We start from the raw sequence: 19638 nt of genomic DNA, 5'->3' as shown, positions 1-19638 counted from the left end.
ATGGTAGTTTTTGTTTTTTATGGCTCAAAATTGATGTCCAGGTTGGATACTAGACTGAGTGTACGTATATTTACATTTCTGTCTTACACATAAAACAGTCAAGTCTTAATGTTATCTTTGTAGTCACGAATTTCCCTGTTCTCCCCCAACTTCCTATTTCATCTAGGTGCCCACATCCTCCCGCCCCAAGCCCCAGGCTAGTAGGTCATGAGGGTTGGATCCTGACTTTACAGGAACTACTTAAGATGTCCACGGGCTGATACAGCTGGGCGATGTATCGAGTTTCTGCCTTTCGTTTGCTCATTAGCTCCTGTTGCCTGGCCTCGTTGTCACGTGCTGTTTCTCTTGTGACCAGACTTCCTATTTCTTATTGTCTGATCTCCCTCCCCCCAAATCTTCCTGATCTGTCCATGCTGCATTTCTCATACATTCTGGTTCTTGATCTTGATCTTATGCCATATACCTGGCCCATGTGTACCGAACTTATTGTTTACTAGTCTCTCTGTCAAGCTCTTTCCTAGACCCTGTTTCAAGGTCCTTACACTTGTGTGCCTTTGATCACAATGACCCGTTGCTCACCTCCCTACCTGCCTGTGATTCTTCATACCTGCCTATTTCACCAGTCCCTGCCACTCACCTTGAACTTAGAGCTTGGGCTCTGGGAAAGCCAGACAATCCTTTAACACTCATTTCCCCACATGTCCCTATCTTCAGATCATGTCAGGAACACATTGAGTTAGTTTCATAAATGTTCATTGGTTGAAGAAAATATACCTGCTCATTCACAAACGTAATCAATACTGAGACATGTCTAGATGTGATATTTAGTGTGGGTTATTGCTAGGGGAGTCTAATGTAAAACTATTCAAGAACTCCTCGTGGATTGATGGTATTCCTTAAGGGTCAGTATCTGAATTGATTAGTGCGAGAATAAACTAAATGCATAGTCCAGTTTTAAGTCTTTGAGAATATATTATGTATATCAATCCAGCAAGTATTTACAGAATTACCTCTTCAATCGTGTCATGAGATTTTCTTTCACTGTACTTGAATGATGATGAATCTTGCTGTATAAGATTGATTTACACAATACCAGCAGTAGTGGTCACTGAGGAAAATTGGGATTTGCTATGAGCTGACTTTTCCGTCATGGCATAATTTGTGTGTAAAAGCTAGTCTCGGTGGTATGGCTTACCTAAATGGAAACAGCGTCCCCATCTACCTGCTATCCTATTGCTTTCATCGTATCAAAGAACTGCCCCAAATTATATAGTCCTTGTCAGGAAACCACATACATATCTACACTGTACATTACTTTCTTTTCTTTTTTGAGTTTTTTTTTTTTTGTTTTTTTTTTTTTTTTTTTTTGCGGCGCGCGGGCCTCTCACTGTTGCGGCCTCTCCCGTTGCAGAGCACAGGCTCCGGACGCGCAGGCTCAGCGGCCATGGCTCACGGGCCCAGCCGCTCCGCGGCATGTGGGATCTTCCCGGACCGGGGCACGAACCCGCGTCCCCCGCATCGGCAGGCGGACTCTCAACCACTGCGCCACCAGGGAAGCCCTTCTGACTTGTTTTGAGGGATCGTGTACATATGCCTGTAGACACAGATACATGCCATATGGATTCTGTGCCATGAGAATATTATTAAAGACTCTCTAATCTGGGGCAGAAATTATTTCCTTTTCCATCAGTGACAGACCTGCTTGTATTTATGGTTGGGTTACGGTTACAAGTTGGGGAGTTTATTCTGGCTTTGATAGCTAAAAATTAGAAATAAATCTGAGAAAAAAACTACGCAAGTTGAAATTCAAATCTAAATGTAGGAGTAAATTGGCTAGATTATTCTGAAGCAAAATAGCAGGCATTCTTCAATCCAAAGTGCTGTATTTCTATTCAAACCACATTACGTCTTAGCTCGGTTCTGTCAGAGAACATCCACAGACTTACGTTTTCTAGAGAAAAAACAGCTTTGAAATCAAAACGTACTGCTTTTCTGGGCTTTCGAGAGTAATTAAGTGTAACTGGCAGATAATTTAAAATATAACTAACTTTGTGTCTTTTTCAACATTTAGGAATTGCAGAGTCCCAAAACAATATTTTAGAAGTTCTTGCTTGAGACAACTAAGCCAAATATATAAATGAAATGGTGAGATGTAATGTATGTATGCATGGTTCTAAAAAGTACATAACCTATATATGTTTCCTTTTGCGGTTAACAGGTAATTAGGAATCTTTAAATAGCCAACTTATATTTGATTGAAGCAACATTATAAGTCTATCATTTAAGTTTAGGGAAGAAAATAGTTAAATAGTCTCCTGGACTTAATTGTATTTTCAGCTAGATTCTTGGAATGTCTGTGGGAGTAGAGCTTGTCACTATGCTGATAATGACTCAAGAGAGTGACATTTTTCAGGCAGTTTCTACAGAATGACCTTGAAAATTGTTCGGTGGCGTCATGATGGGGGCCTTTGCTGCTCAGTGGGAAAGTGGTTGATTCATACTAGGAGACGTGATTTGAACGTAGACCTGAAATCATTCATACAGGATGAGGTGACTGAATGACGAGCGCCCTAGGTAACGTAGGATAGTATTGGCAATGGGAAGAAGAAGCAAAGGTTAAACGTGTGCGCACACACACACACTCCAAAGAATGACCCTTAGAAGAAACCTAAAAGCCATTGCTGCAGAAGTGATGCTGCTGTCTGTGATTTGAGCTTGCTTTTCCAAAAGTGAACGAATTGTTCTCACTATAATTCCTTCCAGGGATGTCCTGGTACACCTCATCAACCACAGACACAGAGACTTTTTGTGGGGTTTGTACCCCAGAGTTTACCACAGAAAAGTCAGTGACAACTAGAGTTGCCCCTGTGAGCGTAAGAAGCCTGCTTTGCATATCTCCCCATTAAACCTCTTTCCTTCTTCTTTCCCTCCCTCTAACTCCTTTCTGCCCCACTGGCAGGAGTGCATGGTTGATGCGGACTCTTCCGACTTTAGGTCGGGTCCTCCCCGCTCCTAGAAGCTCCTCTCCAGACCATAGCGCTCTTCCACATTTCTGAATTCACAATGCTTATTTGTAAATTAACCTCATGCTAGCTTGTCATTTCTTCCATGATCATTTTGGTGTGGTACAGCCCAGAGTTTGGTTTCTGGAGTCAGACTGTTGGCATTTAAATACTAGCTCCTCATAGCTCTGATATTTTTGACCAAGTTATGAATCTTGCTAACCTTCAGACTCTCTGTCTGTGAAATGGGCATTTACCATCTGTCAAAGGGTGACGATTCCACCAGCTCACACATGTGACACTCTAGGCACAGGGCCCCGCATGGCATAAGGAGAGGGACCGACCGTGCCAATTTGCCCAAGACTAAGGAGGTTCCTGGGAAGCAGAACCTTCAGTGTGAAACCCGAGAAAGTTCCAAGCAAACTGAGTTAGTCCTCCTAGTTGTAAGCATTTCATTTATATTATTCAAATTTTATCATATTCATATTTTGTATTCCTTGGGAATTCTATGTTACATCTTTCCCTCATTAAGGTTCACAGAAGCGCATACCTAGGTGCTTAAACATCTTCATGTGTACTGCATTTTCTTAAAGGAGGTTTGCAGTACTTTATAGTAATAAAATTCATAAAAGACTGGAAAATTAAAACAAAGATGACATGGGAGTCTAGAAGGAGAAATTGTTAGGAATATAGCATTGGCTTGAGAGATAAGTTTTTGCAAAGATATTTTTTAAAATGTATCCCAAATGCCTAGAACACTGCAAATAATAAAAGGGGTTAACGATTACCTCCAGGAAAACATCACACACAAAAGAAAATATAATCACAGATTGCTACTGTTAAATCAAGTGATCAAGCAATCCCTAAGTGCGGTGTAGCTGCAGGGCTGTCTCACCACCCTTCATAAACCCAGCTGGTAAGAAAACAAAGAAACCTCTATACCCACGACACAGCAGGCAGCATGGGCTTCATGTGGCCACAGTTCCCCTCGCCCCTCCACCCCCTGAGTTCCAAGGAAGACCGTGGCCGGTGGGTCACGGGAGCAAGTGCAGGTAGATGCTGAGCACACAGTGGATCTTTGTCACAGCTGAGAAGTGCTAAGCTCAGGAAACTCGCAATCGTGTAAGGGGACCACTAGCAAACCTGCCCAACAGGGAGACATTATCTGTATCGACCTGGTTAGGAAGCAAGTCTTCTCTGGGGAGGAAAGGGAGACTTTATTATTGCAAAGATGGTTCTTGGCTGCCCAGTCTCCCTTTCCTCTCAGATGGTGACCTGGAAGTGGGGACTTTATTAGTCCCCCCCACCCTGTTGCTGGTGCCACGTGGCTCTCGCCTCACCAGGAGTGTCCAATGGTAGCCCCCCCCCCCACCCTGCCCAGTTATCCTGTGGTGAGCTTCCTCGTGGCTCAGCTTTCTTCCCACAATCCCCGGTTGCTTCTTGAGCCCTGGGTTAAACATTTTCCTCCACAAGTAGAAAAAAGTCATGGTGTGTGTGTGTGCTTTAGCCTGTTCAGCTGCTATAACAGAATACCATAGACTGGGTGGATTAGAAACAACACATATTTATTTCCCACAGTCCTGGAGGCTGGAAGGCAGAGATGAGGGTGCTAGCATGGTCAGGTCTGCTGAGGGCCCTCTTCTTGGCTGCAGACTGCTATCTTCTCCTTGTGTCCTCACGTGATGGAAGGAGAGCTAGCTAACTCTCTGGCCTCTTCTCATAAGGACACTTATCCCATTCATGAGGGCTCCACCCTCATGACCTAATCACCCAAAGGCCCCACCTCCAAAGACCATCACATCGTAGGGGGGGCGGTTAGGATTTCAACATATGAATTTGTGAGGATACAGACATTTAGTCCATTGCAGGGGGAGAGAGGGAATTTGGGAGTAGCATAAATAGGGTCACATGTGCCTCTAAATTTGTGTCAGGTGGAGAAGAAGGACACCAACAGTAGCTTAGTTGTTCTTCATCGTGGCTGCCCATTTGAATCACTTGGAAGATTTAAAAAATAAAACACCAGTGTCCACTCCCTCCCACTCCCACCCCAGAGACTCTGATTTAATCTGGGGGACCTGGACATAGCATGGTTTTAAAACATCCCAGGTGAATTTAATACGCAGCCAGGGTTGAAACTCACTGCAAGTACCTGAATCCTCCTCTCTCCTCCTTTCCTTCCCACAGTTCATGGCCCACACTGGAGCTGAAAATGTAAAATATGATAGAGTAATGATTGCTTTTATTTTTACATATGGCTTCCAAAGTTTGAGCAATGTTTTATATCACAGTGATGACTATGCCTGTCTCTAAAACTTGGTGGTTTTAACTCAGTGGTAGATGGTTGGTTTCACTTTTATGTTAAAGTCTGTTTATTCATAGTTTCTTATGTAGCAAGGCTGTTTCTTAGGCAGTTGTCTATTCACAGCTTATCATTAAAAACCAACAACTAAAACCTAGAGGCAGTCTGGCTTGTTTCTGTTTACTGCAGGGACGGAAAAGCATTTTCTATAGTGCTAGGAATTCTCTCAGATTAAAAAATAGCATCTTGTTGCTGGATTAGGCATAATTGTTGTGGATTTAGTCCCCACTGTAGCTTGTGGAGAGAATCAGGCCACGAGGACTTGCGGCCCTGGCATGGAACTCTTGATGGCATGTGCAAAAGCCATTTGAGCAAGAAGGTTCACATCAGGGGCCTATGTTATTACCAGTTAGCTCAACCACCTGGTTCATGGCCTACATGAGATCTAGTTAGGATCTAGCTCATTATTTAATATTTACTTCAAAACTGACAGCATCTTCATACTTTCTTTTGTATGTTTATGTCTTCGTTCAGTTTAGCAATTTTCCTGTGATTGTCTAAATAGAGATTTTTCTGTCCTAGGGAAAAAAAAAAACCTCATTAAGTTCTTTGACATGCATTAGCTGACAAAACCATAGTCAAGTGTTAGAAAATATTTCTAAATATTTTAGAATTTCTAAATATCTGAAGTATTTCTAAATATCTAAAATATTTCTGATTTCATTGCATCTTGTATTCTTCACTGGAAAATTCCCGAGGGCTGATTTTCTCCTTACTCTAGATTTTTAAAAAAGTAAGTCTATGAGAAAAACCCCAAAATTATTTTCTCTGTTCATTCTGTGTCTATAGTTAGCTAATTGCTATAGACTTAATACTTGTGTCCCCCCGCCCAAATTCATATGTTGAAATCCTAACCCCCGATATGATAGTACTAGGAGGTGTAGCACTTGGCAGGTGATTAGGTCATGAGGGTGGAGTCCTCATGAATGGGGTTTAGTGCCATTATGAAAGAGACCCCACAGAGCTCCCTCACCTTCTGCCATGTAAGGACGCAGCAAAGAGATGGCCTTCTGTGAATCAGGAAGCAGAGTCTCACCAGACACCAAATCTGCTGAAGCTTTACTCTTGGACTTCCCAGTCTCCAGAACTGTGAGAAATAAATGTTAGTTGTTTAAGCCCCGCAGTCTGTGGTATTTTTTTATACGCACCCCAGATGACCTAAGACATCAGTAAAGCACCATTTTTATTTTTATGTTCTGCATTTGGAGTTTGGCCGTATACTATTACTCTGTGGTCATTGTGAGGCTGTCAAAACTTCCACTCCTTCTGTAATGACCTGAGACTTTTATTGTGGTGTCACTGTGCAGAGATGATTGTTCTGATGCCTTCCTGCTTAATCTCCCAGCCTCTGTATTTGTATTCTATAAAGTGGGAATGACACTTGTATTAGAGAGTTATTCTGGTAATTAAGGGGCAATACATAAAGCACAGGCACACGGAGGACACTTCCATAATTCTCTTTCTCTTCTCCCATCTGCTCTGGGTACCTTCCCCAGAGTGGACATTTTTGGGGGTGCTTTTTCTACTTTTAATTTGGGTGAATTTCTGTAGTTCATTTACTCCAATCTTTGTATGTTTACCTGTATTTCCTTCTTTTTCCAGTTTCAGATTTCTGAAGGCTCCTAAAGATGTTTCTTCCTCCATTTTTACCTTCTGTTTTATGATCTTCCTGTCTACTTACTTCTTTCTTTGTCTTGACTTTACCTCCTTCAATCATAAGAATAAGCCTTAATTAGAAAATATTCGTGTTGGCTGTTTATGTAAGAATTTTTTGTGCACTAGAAGAGAGATTTCAGTTTTATAAATACTATGGGACATTTCAAATAGAGCCTGAAGCCCTCAGAGCTTTAGTCATCTTCCAGACCTCTGGTCCATAAATCTTACCAACGTGAAATGAAAGTTGAGTCACACTTTTGTGTTTCGTTGTTGCCTTAGTATAATGAAAGCTACTGTTTTGTGGCTTTTATGCTATTGAAATAGAAACTGCTCAACCTCAAGACTCTTGGGCTGGAAGACCATCATACCTTTACCACCATCTGTACTAATGCCCATGGGTTAAGACTCTGTGCTTCCACAGCAAGGGATGTGGGTTCAATTCCCTGGTCAGGGGGAACTAAGATACCGTATGCCGCTCTGTGCGGCCAAAAGAAAAAAAAAATGCTCATGCTGTCTGACCACTAGTTTAATAAGGAGGGCACTGTGTGTTTTTCTCTTTCATAAGAAGTACTTGTTTGTTGCAAAATTAGCCTAACATCTTGCTTTTGCAAAAACCCATTGAATTCCATATTTTTGTGGACAATGTCTCATACTCACGTGGAATAGCTATCTTTTACCCAAATCCATAATAAACCCAATTTCCAAAGCCATTACCTGAAATTTCCTTTTGCTTGTTTCACCTACGTTTCATAAAAAACATTCATGTAGCACAACAATAAAAAAGCAATGTCTGTGCCTCTTTTTAAATAGGGATTTGCTTTTAGTAAGTTGATTCCTCTGAGCTCTCAGTTATATTTTTCATAGTCCTAATAGGAGCTTCCTAAAATATCTTCTGTTGTACCAGGTATAAGGTAGATAACAAGTTTGATAACCCCAAAGAGACTTGCGTTAAATAATGTAAACAGAGAGGGAGATGGAAATAATCAATCAAGGCATGAGGAGAGACCGTAAGGACAAGGTTTCTCATTCTAAACTCTCCTGCTCTCTCCAGCCCACACGTGTTTAGGATAAATACCTTCTTCTCCTTCTGTATTTGACAGTAGCTACAGATTCCTTTTGAAGGTCGGATTTGAACAGTTGAGTAGGCATGAATTTTCATTTTTAAAAGCCAAAGTTAGAGAACACTTTTCTTCTTTTTAAAAAAATTTTTATTGGAGTATAGTTGATTTACAATGTTGTGTTAGTTTCAGGTACACAACAAAGTGAATCAGTTATACATATACATATATCCATTCTTTTTTAGATTCTTTTCCCATATAGGTTATTACAGAATATTGACTAGAGTTCCCTCTGCTATACAGTAGGTCCTTATTAGTTATCTATTTATATATAGTAGTGTGTATATGTCAATCCCAATCTCCCAATTTATCGCCCCCCCCATTTCCCCTTTGGTACCATAAGTTTGTTTTCTACATCTGTGATCCTATTTCTGTTTTGTAAATAGGTTCATTTGTACCATTTTTTTAGATTCCACATACAAGTGATATCATATGATATTTGTCTTTCTCTGTCTGACTTACTTGACTTAGTATGGTAATCTCTAGGTCCACCCATGTTGCTGCAAATGGCATTATTTCTTTTTTTATGGCTGAGTAGTATTCCATTGTATATATGTACCACATCTTCTTTATCCATTCATTGGTTGCTGAGCATTTAGGTTGCTTCCATGTCTTGGCTATTGTAAATAGTGCTGCAATGAACATTGGGGTGCATGTGTCTTTTTGAATTATGGTTCTGTATCTAGAGAACACTGTTAAACGACATTCTTGAGTTGTCAGTACTGATGGGTGCTAAACTGGGATTATCATGCACAACCTGTGTAAACATAAATGCATTACAGCTGATGAGATAACATATTTAAGAGTTTTTTCATCATTATCCTTTCCTGATCATTTTTTTCCCCAAAATATTTTAAGATGGTTGTGCATGATTCTATACATCAGAATTTAAAGGTCATAGTTAAGTAGTGTAACAAAGGATTAAGTGTTTAATTCTTTATTTTTATTAATTGTCAAGGGTTACTTATTTAATCTTAAGTATTTACAGATAGATCAAAATAATAATGAAGAAATGTCTTCTTTAAATGGATAAAAACCAGTTCAAGACTGCTAGCCTGGGGATGCAGTTGGAGTCGTTGACTAATAATGTATTTAAGGAAATGCCCTAAGTATCCTGAGCCATTTCCTTCATTGGGCAAAGGACAGATGTCCAAGGCCATCACTGCTCTAGGAGGGCAGTTAGTTTTGTCACTCCTCTTACACCTGCATGCTTTGAGCATAGTGGGCAGTGATTATTGTTAACATCCATGCAAGCTTACTAAGTGACAGGAAAGGTAGTAAGCTCTGTGCATGCATGAAGTCTCTTAAATGCTTGCTGATAGTCAAGGGAGTAAATAAATGAATGGTCATTGCTTCCAGCTTCCAACACAAGAAAAAGCTCTTTTACTCAGCTAGTTAAGTAGGTCTAGATATTTATGGGAATTCCAGTATTTTTTCTTCATGAGTGAATTATGACAACATCCTTGACATCTATTGATGTTAATATTCAAATTGAGTTGATAATGTTAAAAAGTGCTGTTTTCTGACATATTTGATGTTTAATCACTTTATAATATACTACAATCCAAGTAAAGATCTTTCTCGAAAAAGACATTAAATAAACACAGTTGTAACAACATTGTAATATGAATTAATTCAAGAACTATTTTTAAAAATCCCCATTTAACCTAATATCATTATTATCTGGAGAACAGATTAATGATTTGTAATTTTCTGATGATTAAATTCTTTCAAGTTTGATGTTCTCATATATCATTAGAATGAGTGTGCCACTTATAAAATATTAATTATTCATAATACCCAAGAATTATATCTGCTTTATTCTTTTATTATAACTGTCCTGAATAAATCAACCCATGATAATTACTTTATATACTCAACCTGATTGAACAAAGATGGCAACCTATTGTGGGTTTTTATAGCACGTATATCATAAAAGTTTTACTAGTGCATCATATAATTATTCAAACCACAACGAAGGGCATGCCTACTAAAATACCTTCATTTATAGCCCATGATTCTGGTTACAAATACTTAAACACACACTACTGATTTTGTAGGGTTTTATGTAGCTTCTGTATTGGTTTATCTAGAATTCAGTTTTCTTCAAAACAGGAACTGTGTCTTTTGAATGTCATTAATTAGTGGTGAGAACAGCACAAACTAAGTGAATACTATCTTTTTTTATGTATTATAGAAGGATAATGTTTACGAAATTCTTTAAGTGGTTTCGTTCCTCAGGCTTTCCTAACACTATCCAGCTAACTTATAGCCAAAAATAAAATGGATAATTCGTAATATTCTAAGTAAAATTTTCTTTTAAGGCTTAACAAACATTTGTTGCTAAACCTATGCTATGTTTACCGTCTTTGTAAAGGTAATATTCAACAGTATGTCTCAAAATATTGAAAGCACCCATTATTAAATATCCTGTGAAAACACTTATACCCTGTCATGGACAATCCAATTAAATTCCTTTAAATTTCTTTTTTTTTAATTGAAGTATAGTTGATTTACAATGTTGTGTTAGTTTCAGGTGTACAGCACAGTGATTCAGTTATGCATATATATGTAAATCTGTTCTTTTTCAGATTAGTTTCCCTTATAGGTTATTATAAAATATTGAGTATAATTCCCTGTGCTATACAATAGGTCCTTGTTGTAAATTCCTTTAAATTTCTTACTTTTATTTTGGAAAATACCTACAAGGATCCCATGGCCAAATGAAACCAGGATTTTGTTAAGGGATTGCGGGAAATTTCTGTTTTGTATTTGTGTTGTTTTAACATAGCATCGGCAATAGAGTAATACAAATATTTCTAACATATTTAACTGCATGTTAAACTGATTACCTATATATGTCCTTAATTACTGACATTTATACTGCTCTAGAGATCACTTACAATATCACTCTTCAAATTTCACATGACACTGAAAGTGGCATTTGGTTTCAGAAATGTCTAGCAGAGCATGGGGTCACCTGAGGGCTTGGGAGGGGTACTTCGAGACTCGGTTTAAGGATTCTTTGTGTGTGTGTCTGTTTAACGCCCAGCACCTGTTCTTCCTGGAGCCTACCAGCAAAGCCATTCTCAAGGGTATGGGTACATGCATCAGACCAGCTTGTCATCCATGAGGTCAATGCAGCATTCACCAAATCTAGTAAGTGCCCATTTGAAGCGTTCCTCCTTCCCTGGTCTTCATATTTTATCTCCAGAATGTAAATGCACGTAGAATACAGTTGAATTGAATAGGGTACATTTTTTATATAAAGGGTAAATGATGATGTGTTGCATTTTTACAGGCTTCCCTAAGGAAGTGGAAGACATATAGGGGTAAACCGTTGAGAAGGGGAGGCACGATGAGAAAACATGCAAACAGTAAAACATACAAAGACTCTACCAGTACTATAACCTCATTGTTATCTCATGATTGGAAGTGGTCAACTATGGTCTTCATTCAGTAAAAAAAAGCACAAATATCTGGTCACGTTAACTAGTGAATCAAAATGGCCCCTGAGAGCTAAATGACACAGCCAGCATATGTCTTTGAGTCCTCCTCTGGAAATCTTGGAGTGCTGATTCATTCACTGAATGTAAGGCTTGGAAGCAGTGTTCCAGGTCACTTAGTCAAATGTGGCATCTTAGGCTGAAATTGCTTCTCCAGGCTTCCGACACAGTCCCTTGGCCTTTGCCTGTGCACTTAGAAAGAGGTGGCCCTTCTAAGCTTGTAAAATACCTTTTTTAAAATGTATTTTTGTTGAAGTATAGTTGACTTACAATATTAGTTTCAGGTGTACAACATAGTGATTTGGTGTTTTCATGGATTATGCACCATTAAAGTTATTATAATATTATTGACTGTTTTTCTGGGCTATACGTCACACGTCTGTGACCTACTTATTTTTTATAACTAGTAGTAAGGTATCTTTATTCACTCTGAAGTTCTTTGCATCTCAGCCAGTTTCCTCAGTCTATGAATACACTTGATTTTGAGATTGTCTGATATCATTAGCTAAACTCTTGGCCTCAAATGAAAACAAATATAGTAAAACTCATTTAAAAAATTTCCTCATTATAACAAGGACTTAATTATATGTACTTAAATATTCAGGACATTTATATGCTAGATTTCTATCACTGTGATACCAAAACCTATTGAGTATATTATGGATTTTTTCTTTTATTTGTTTTAAATATTTTTAAGAGGAAACAAAAATTTTTAGTCAAGTTCATTACCTCTGCCAGGGGACCGACGGTAGCGATTTGGCAGTGACTTGGACCTGTCTGCCACTATGGTGTGTTTTGTTCTCTGAAGAATGTGGACTAGGGGAGAATCTACATAATCTAAGGTCTCTGGGCTTATCTGAAGCTGGGGGAGTGGCTTTACTGCTTCAGAGCTTACTTTTTGACGGGCTAGCTATTGTATTTAGCGGCTTGCTCTGGCCCCCAGTATTACGTCTTTTGCCAGACTAGTAACCTTGAGATGAACACAGTCAGGACAGACAGTACGCTCTGGTTTGCAGGACTCCAGAAATAGATGTGCTCGGGAAGATTCCTGGTAGTTACTTTATGCGTGGGTTGGTTGGTTGCGATCTGCGTTTGCGGCTGTGACTATCTTGGTGTCCATCGTGTGACCCCGTCTTTCCCTCCTCAGAGGACCTACCGAGCCATGTACGATTACAGTGCCCAGGATGAAGATGAAGTCTCCTTCAGGGATGGCGACTACATCGTCAACGTGCAGCCCATCGACGACGGCTGGATGTACGGCACGGTGCAGAGAACTGGGAAAACCGGGATGCTTCCGGCGAATTACATTGAGTTTGTTAATTAATCATTTTTCCTTGCCCTTTGAGCTTTGTTCTAATGTACACTAAACGTAATCTTTTTAAAAGGTAGAAGATACTTTTAAGACAACTTGGCAGTTATTTTACAGTAATCTATCCTTCCTTTGACAATTAGACACGCAGGTACCAGGAAGAAGGAATGACTTCTGGGCTGAAAACAGCAGCATTTTCGGTAATTCGTATAAACAAAATAATTAGGTCTGGAGACCTGGTGCTGCTAATTGTGTTAATGTTTTCCTTTGATTGGCTATCGTGAACCCTTCTGGGGAAATGTATTTTTGTAGACTTTAATAGAGACGTTGATTGTCCCTTAAATGTCACAAGTATATGAAATTTCTTAGCTGTCCCTTTGGAATCACCAGAAGCCAGTCCTCTTAATTCAGCAACACAGCCGATAATTTAAAAACCATTTAGCTTTTGAGTCACGAGGCAATTTCCAATTCAAGTGAAAATTGCCTAAATATATTAAATGTAAGCAGTGGCAGAATGACAGTTTGGTTAAAATTATATTGACTGGTGGCCTTAGGGATCTAGAAACTTCTACCGAACAAAGAAATTTCCTTGTTCCCTGGGCCAACTTGGGTCTGTTTATTTCTCATTTGTACCGAGGTGTATCCTACTCTCCATTTACATTCTACGGACCTAAGTATATGCTTGGCTGCCTAGAATGTCAGGACCAAATTACTTCACAGCTACTCTACAAAGGGCAAATTTTAAGGTCATCTATATTATTTCCCTGATACTAATAGCCTTTACCCTGTTGCATGTCATGTAGGTTCAAGCTTCTGTAACATAGGCAGCTGCACTGCCTGTTCCTGTTATTAAAACAAAAAGTGTGGCCGATATCTAAAAGCCCTTTCCTCTAGTTGCCAGCTCATCAGAAAAACATAACTTGAAAAGTTGCTTGAGATTCTCTTGCCGCATTGCACTCTAGTTTTGAAGGATTTACACCTTAGGAAATAGATGTATACTCTAGCAAATAAGTGATTTAGGTGTTTATTGAACAGCTTTCATTAACTTAATGCCGCTATTGATTTAAAAGCAAAGAAAACTTCATAAAAGCCAGTTACAAAGTCGGAATACGAAGTGTGCTGGGGGAAGCCAGCGAACAAAAGATTACCAGCTCCGCACGCAGAGGCAGGTGATCTGGTTTCTTATTTGGGAAAATGGTATTCAGATTCTGGAATGGGAATCTAGCCACTAAAACCGCTTAATGAAAAGACTTCCTTTCCACTTTCTGGTTTTTATTTTGTAAATCACATCCAGGGGTGAGATTGGGATGTCACCAGAGATTTGAGGTACAGGCCCAACAGGTTGTTCATTTAAAAAGAGATCGTTGTCACATTTTCATTTCCAAATGAGTGACATTGCAGGCTCTGGCTGGATTCACAGCCGTGACCGTCATGTCGTGAAGTTTAACCTGGAGTCCACAGTCAAGATCACTGGAGAGACTAAGGTCCATCAGCAACTCTGTGTTTTTCTGACCATGCCCTTAGTGAGACTTGCAACAGGGTAGCAGTCATGTAGGGCCTGACTCTATAGCTGTAATGAAACTGAAAAAGTAAAGTTACAAAAATGTAATCAAATGTATGGGCCTTGGGGCTTTCTGCCTTAATAATATATTCAAAGAAATTAACAAAATACGCTGTAAAACATCTTTTACTGAAATGTTTATTGGTCCAAAGGCAAATGTTAATTCATTTACACCTTTGAAAAGTAAGCACATCGTTTTGAAAATCTGTAGTCTTATTTTCATCGGACTAAAAGAATAATTAAATAAGGTTTATTACATTCAAGCTGCATCTACATGACACTGATGTAAAATTGAAAAGGGAAAAATTCAGGCAAATAACTAGAGACTTTTTGAGGGGGTTTTACATATTACCACATAGCCAGCTTAGCTGATTTTCTGTCATTGAAATGACCAGTTGTGATTCATCTGATTAAACCCCATATCGATCTTGGTGTCTTATACAAAAACCTGCAAAGACAAGCGGAACTTGCAATATTCTTGCAAAAATTTCTGTGCATTGAAACTGAGGGCAATAAGCTTGCTTATTAATTTTATTATACCATTAAGTAAATATTTAAGATTCACCCAGACAGACTACTTTTTTGTGATTATAAAAGAGTAGTTGTTGATTAAATTTGCAGAGGAAATGTAAGACAGGTACAATTTTTGATAAATAGCACATTTATAGGAAGCTCAAAGGAGACCGATTTGAAATGATGATTATAATCGGGGAAGTAACCATAAAGTAACAGCTTGATGTTTCATTGTTTTTCTCATCCACTGATTTCAAAATCAGATTCACTGAATGTAAACGTCAATACTTATTTGGGGAATAATTCTCCTAAAATGTTAAGCCTCACATAATGTTTGCATAGTAAAATGTTTCTCCTTTCCAGCCTTCAGGAATTAAGATCAGATCAGAATTTAACTAGAGAGCAGTTATTTTACAATAAAGACTGAGGGAGAACCAGTTGCACATGTTCCCGATGCTATGATTTGATAGTGTTGTCACCATTACTAAAGCCTGTCAGGATATTAAGCATCTCAGCAGAAACATAGGAAACAATAGATGTATAAAACCAAAGCGCTATTTTTACAGCATCATTTTCAAAACTGTATTCTCAGACAACTTCTCCCCTTTCCGCACTCCCCCTCTCGCCGTCGATTTGGCAGCGGGCAGATGCTACATATAACGCTGACAGCTCAAGGATGGTTTCAAAAACAGTCCTTTTAAAAATCAAGTTAAAGAAGACTGTGTATGTGCCCGAGCACAGAGAGCAGGCACCTGATTTTCTAAATGTGTTCTCAATCCTGATAAAAGCACACGGGCAGTTCGATACGCTTTTCAAAGTTCCGAAAACACAACTGTACGTGGATCATCTCTCTCTTGAGAAGAGCATGGCAACAGAATATATTGCTTTTGGTGTAAGTTTTTGTAGTAGGCGTTTTTACTAATTCTCGTTCTCTGGGAGAGCTTTCTATTTCTAACCTGTGGCAAGACAAAGTCTTCATGTCTTCTTGTTATTGTTTACACATCCGCAGTGTAGCCCACTTTGAAATATTTATCTGGTTGTCAGATCTCCGCGCTGTCCCCGCATCTTCTCAGGCCTCCCCCACCTCAGACACCACACAGGAATTTGCAAGCACAGTTCCCAGGAGCACCCTGTATGAATATGGATGCGATCAGACCAGCCCCTCTCTTGCCACCAGGTTCATTGCATGAGGATGACGAAGATGCCTTTTCGCCAGTCTCGCCACAGTCTTTCTTTCCTTATCCTCCGTGTTGAGCTAGACAACACTCTGGGATTTGGGAAGCAGACTTTTCTAAACACACAGTGGAAGCTCAAGGTGCATCTCTTTTTCAGGTTTGTCCATCTCCAGTAGAATGTTTTTAATGAAAAGATAAAGAACATGTGTGTGATCCTTTAATAACACCTCCCTATATAAAGTGGATATATTAATAGTTTATACCAAAATTATAATACAGAGATATAAAAAATATATAGGTGCCTTTATGATTACCCTTGTTTAGTCACTATGGTCTTGAAAAGAAAACCAAGCAAGCAAGCTTCTGCCTATTCTATAGTAATATTTTATTATATGATTGGTATTTTTTATGGTGGGGAAGTGAGATGCTCCTGACAGATACGAAAGGTGATAGATGATTGTATTTTACCTCTAGAGGTTTAGAAAATACTGACTTCTTCCGTCCATTTCTGAAAGGTTCTTTGTGGATTTATATATAGTTGAGATGCATAAACATTAACTTTAGGTTTGAGATTTACAATACCTATTGTAAGATAGAAGAGTTACGTTATGAGGCTGAATTCATTACATAAGATGAAATTCACTTCATAAATTCATTATACCTTAGCTATTTGCTTCTGATAATCTGAAAGTGGCTAGAGTACGGTTGTTTGGGGTAACTCGACATGGAGGTGAGAAAGCTTTGGTTAATAAGAAGCTGTGTAAACCAAGTTAAGAATGCTAAAATGAAGGTCTCTTTCTGAAGTATTCCGTGCCCATTAGGGTTCTTTCCAGGCACTGCCAACCAGTGCTGATCCAAAAAAGTCAAGACGCTGTACGATGCTTCTGTGGCCATCATTCCCTGATCCGCAAGCCTGGAAGGATCCCTAAGGCACACCTCCTCCCCAGTTGTCCCTGTTACTTCAGTATCTTCGTGGGAATTCCATAGGCTTTTTGTGTTTGATATGTGGTATTCAATTTGCATAGTATATACTTCTTTGTAATCCAGTTGCTGTTAAGAATGATTTATTTTAAAGGAAAAGAGAAAACTGCATCATAGTTCCCTTCCTCGGTGTTCATACAATGAACTGCTGAGCATTTAGAAGCAGCACCGAGTGTGTTACAGGAGGGGTGTGGAACCGTTGGTCTTTGACCTGTGATTAAAACCCAAAATTGAATCATTGTGCAGATTGGCTTCTCTTTGCCTCAAAATATGTAGAATTGTGGTTGATGATTAATTTGCAAGATTGTACTAACTTTGAGAGCATACAGTTTTACGGGAAACGCTTCATGTTTTTAAAATGAAGGGGCTTACAGAACAATACAATGTTATTAATATAATCTGGCTTTTGTTATGCAAATTGTTAACACCAGCTATTAAAATATATTTTAGTAGAAATGCTTTAATTCATGTTTTTTTCCTCTACACTGTGAATCTTTAAGCCTTGGTGGACTAGAGCAACATCGTGCTGCCCAAAGGACTAACCTATGCAAACTAGTTCACATTTTAGTGGATGTCACAGGAATTGTGTAACAAGACGTTATTTCCCCCTGCATAATGTACAGCGGCATTGAAATAACACATTAAGCCTAGCATCATGTATGTATAGATAGTTACTCACAAACCCCTCACGGCTACCATAATCATTAGTATTACCATTCGTTTAAGAGCAGATCGCTGATTTATCTGTTAAAACGACGTCAACGATGTCAGAACAAGAATGACAGATGGATGCATCGGCCTTGGCTTCCAAGTGGTCCCTGCAATTGTTCTCCTGTGATAGAACCGCGTTCTCAGATGCGCTCTCTCCAGGGTATTATTATTCTGTGTCTTCTTTCTGTATTTGTAAAACATGATAACGCTTTAATTTCCTATCTCTACACATTCGGTTTGCTTAAATAAATGCAGGATATAACAAAATGGTTCCACTTGTTGGTTCTCACCTTGGTTTCTTGGAGCAGGGGTCATTGATAACACCCTGGGTATGGGTTTATCGAGACAACTCACGTCAAATGGCCTCGAAGGTCTGTGGTGGCCTCAGTGCACTAACCTTGGTGAGTCATTCAGAATGTGTCTTCTTCCCCCAAATAAACGTAGCTTTAAATGATAACAATATTATGCTTTAGCAAGCTCAGTCTCCTTCTGATTTTATATCAGAGTACTGTAGTAATACATCATCGTAGTTCACCTCTTTCAAGATTAAATTCCTCATATGTCCTCAACAGTACAGTTTTAATTTTCTTGTGTTTGTAAGATGAAAGAAACAGCTTGCAGCAAAGAATAGGAAGTGCGCAAACGGAGTGCATGAAACAGGGAGATGCTCTGATTTCCCAGCTCAGAATGGCTCATTTATCATAGAGGAGAATTGCTTTCTTCCTGTTTCCCATAGTTGGAAAAAGTGAGTTACTTCCTTTTTTGCCCTCATATAAATCTGCTGAGACTAGGATCTTAGCTTTATTGTGTTATCTTGTAGAAGTTCCTCTTTGATGGTGCCTAAACCCTCCTAATTGTAAACTGATAAACTCTGCTGATGACACATTTAGTACACTTGCTTATAGAGTAAACACGCTTCATAATCTTGAATTTTGTGTTTCTCATATTCCAAAAGTATGAAATGAATATTTGTATGATATTAATCAGCAAACATACTGATACTATTTCAAATGACAAAACAGCTTGCTCATTTATTTATTTGAAGAATTTACTTTTTTTTCTCTCTCTCGAAGTTTTTTTCCCCCACCATGCTCACAGATTTTACTCTTTGGAACCCAACCCACAGAGAAATGAGTAACTTAGTAAGATTTTTTTTTTTCTGAATTACAATAATTTAGGTTTAGGATAAACTATGCTTATATTTTTATTAACCTAAAAATTTGTGAAGTTAGTTGTACAGGTAATTGAGACATACGTGACCACTAGAAGTCTACCAAAGTAACTTTTTACAAAAATACTTATACATAATAAATTGAAAAGTAGATAAAAGGAAAGTTTTGTTCCTTTCTTTATGTAATTTGCTTCTCCTAAGCAGGGGGATTGAATAGAGTTTTGTGATGGCAGAAAACTGGATATGGTCCAAGTGTGAACTTCAACCCCTTTCTGAAGTTCTAAGCAAAATTCTCAGGCCTTTGTCCATTTATATTTGTACTTGGGAGCAGCAGAGTTCTGATGAAAAATAGAATGAGAAAATGGGTTTAAAGGGTGAAAAGTCAGTATTAGAACAAAGGACCCGGTTACTGATTTTGTATTTATACTGTGGCATTTTGATCTTTGCTTTCACTTTTTAAAAAAAGTAGCAAACATGAAAGAGAATAATAGACTAAAATAGAGAAATTAGCAAAATCTGAACGGCTGTTATTTCACTTGAGAAAATAAGGAACTTTTCTGCATTCCAAATTTAGTT

General features: G+C 38.7%; 1 protein-coding gene across 1 annotated transcript in view; it reads left to right on the top strand.

Moving 5' to 3' along the window:
- Positions 1-18158, top strand: part of NEBL (nebulette) — a 109231-nt gene extending 91073 nt beyond the window's left edge. The window contains exons 27-28 of the mRNA XM_060164890.1: positions 11188-11294; positions 12789-18158. Of these exons, the coding sequence (XP_060020873.1) occupies positions 11188-11294; positions 12789-12965 (284 nt within the window). The 3' untranslated portion in view covers positions 12966-18158. The remainder of the gene's footprint in view (positions 1-11187; positions 11295-12788) is intronic.
- Positions 18159-19638: the final 1480 nt, after the last annotated feature.

The sequence above is a fragment of the Lagenorhynchus albirostris genome, chromosome 1 (assembly GCF_949774975.1).
Source record: "Lagenorhynchus albirostris chromosome 1, mLagAlb1.1, whole genome shotgun sequence".
Taxonomy (NCBI): domain Eukaryota; kingdom Metazoa; phylum Chordata; class Mammalia; order Artiodactyla; family Delphinidae; genus Lagenorhynchus; species Lagenorhynchus albirostris.
This window is presented reverse-complemented; position numbering and strand designations above follow the sequence as displayed.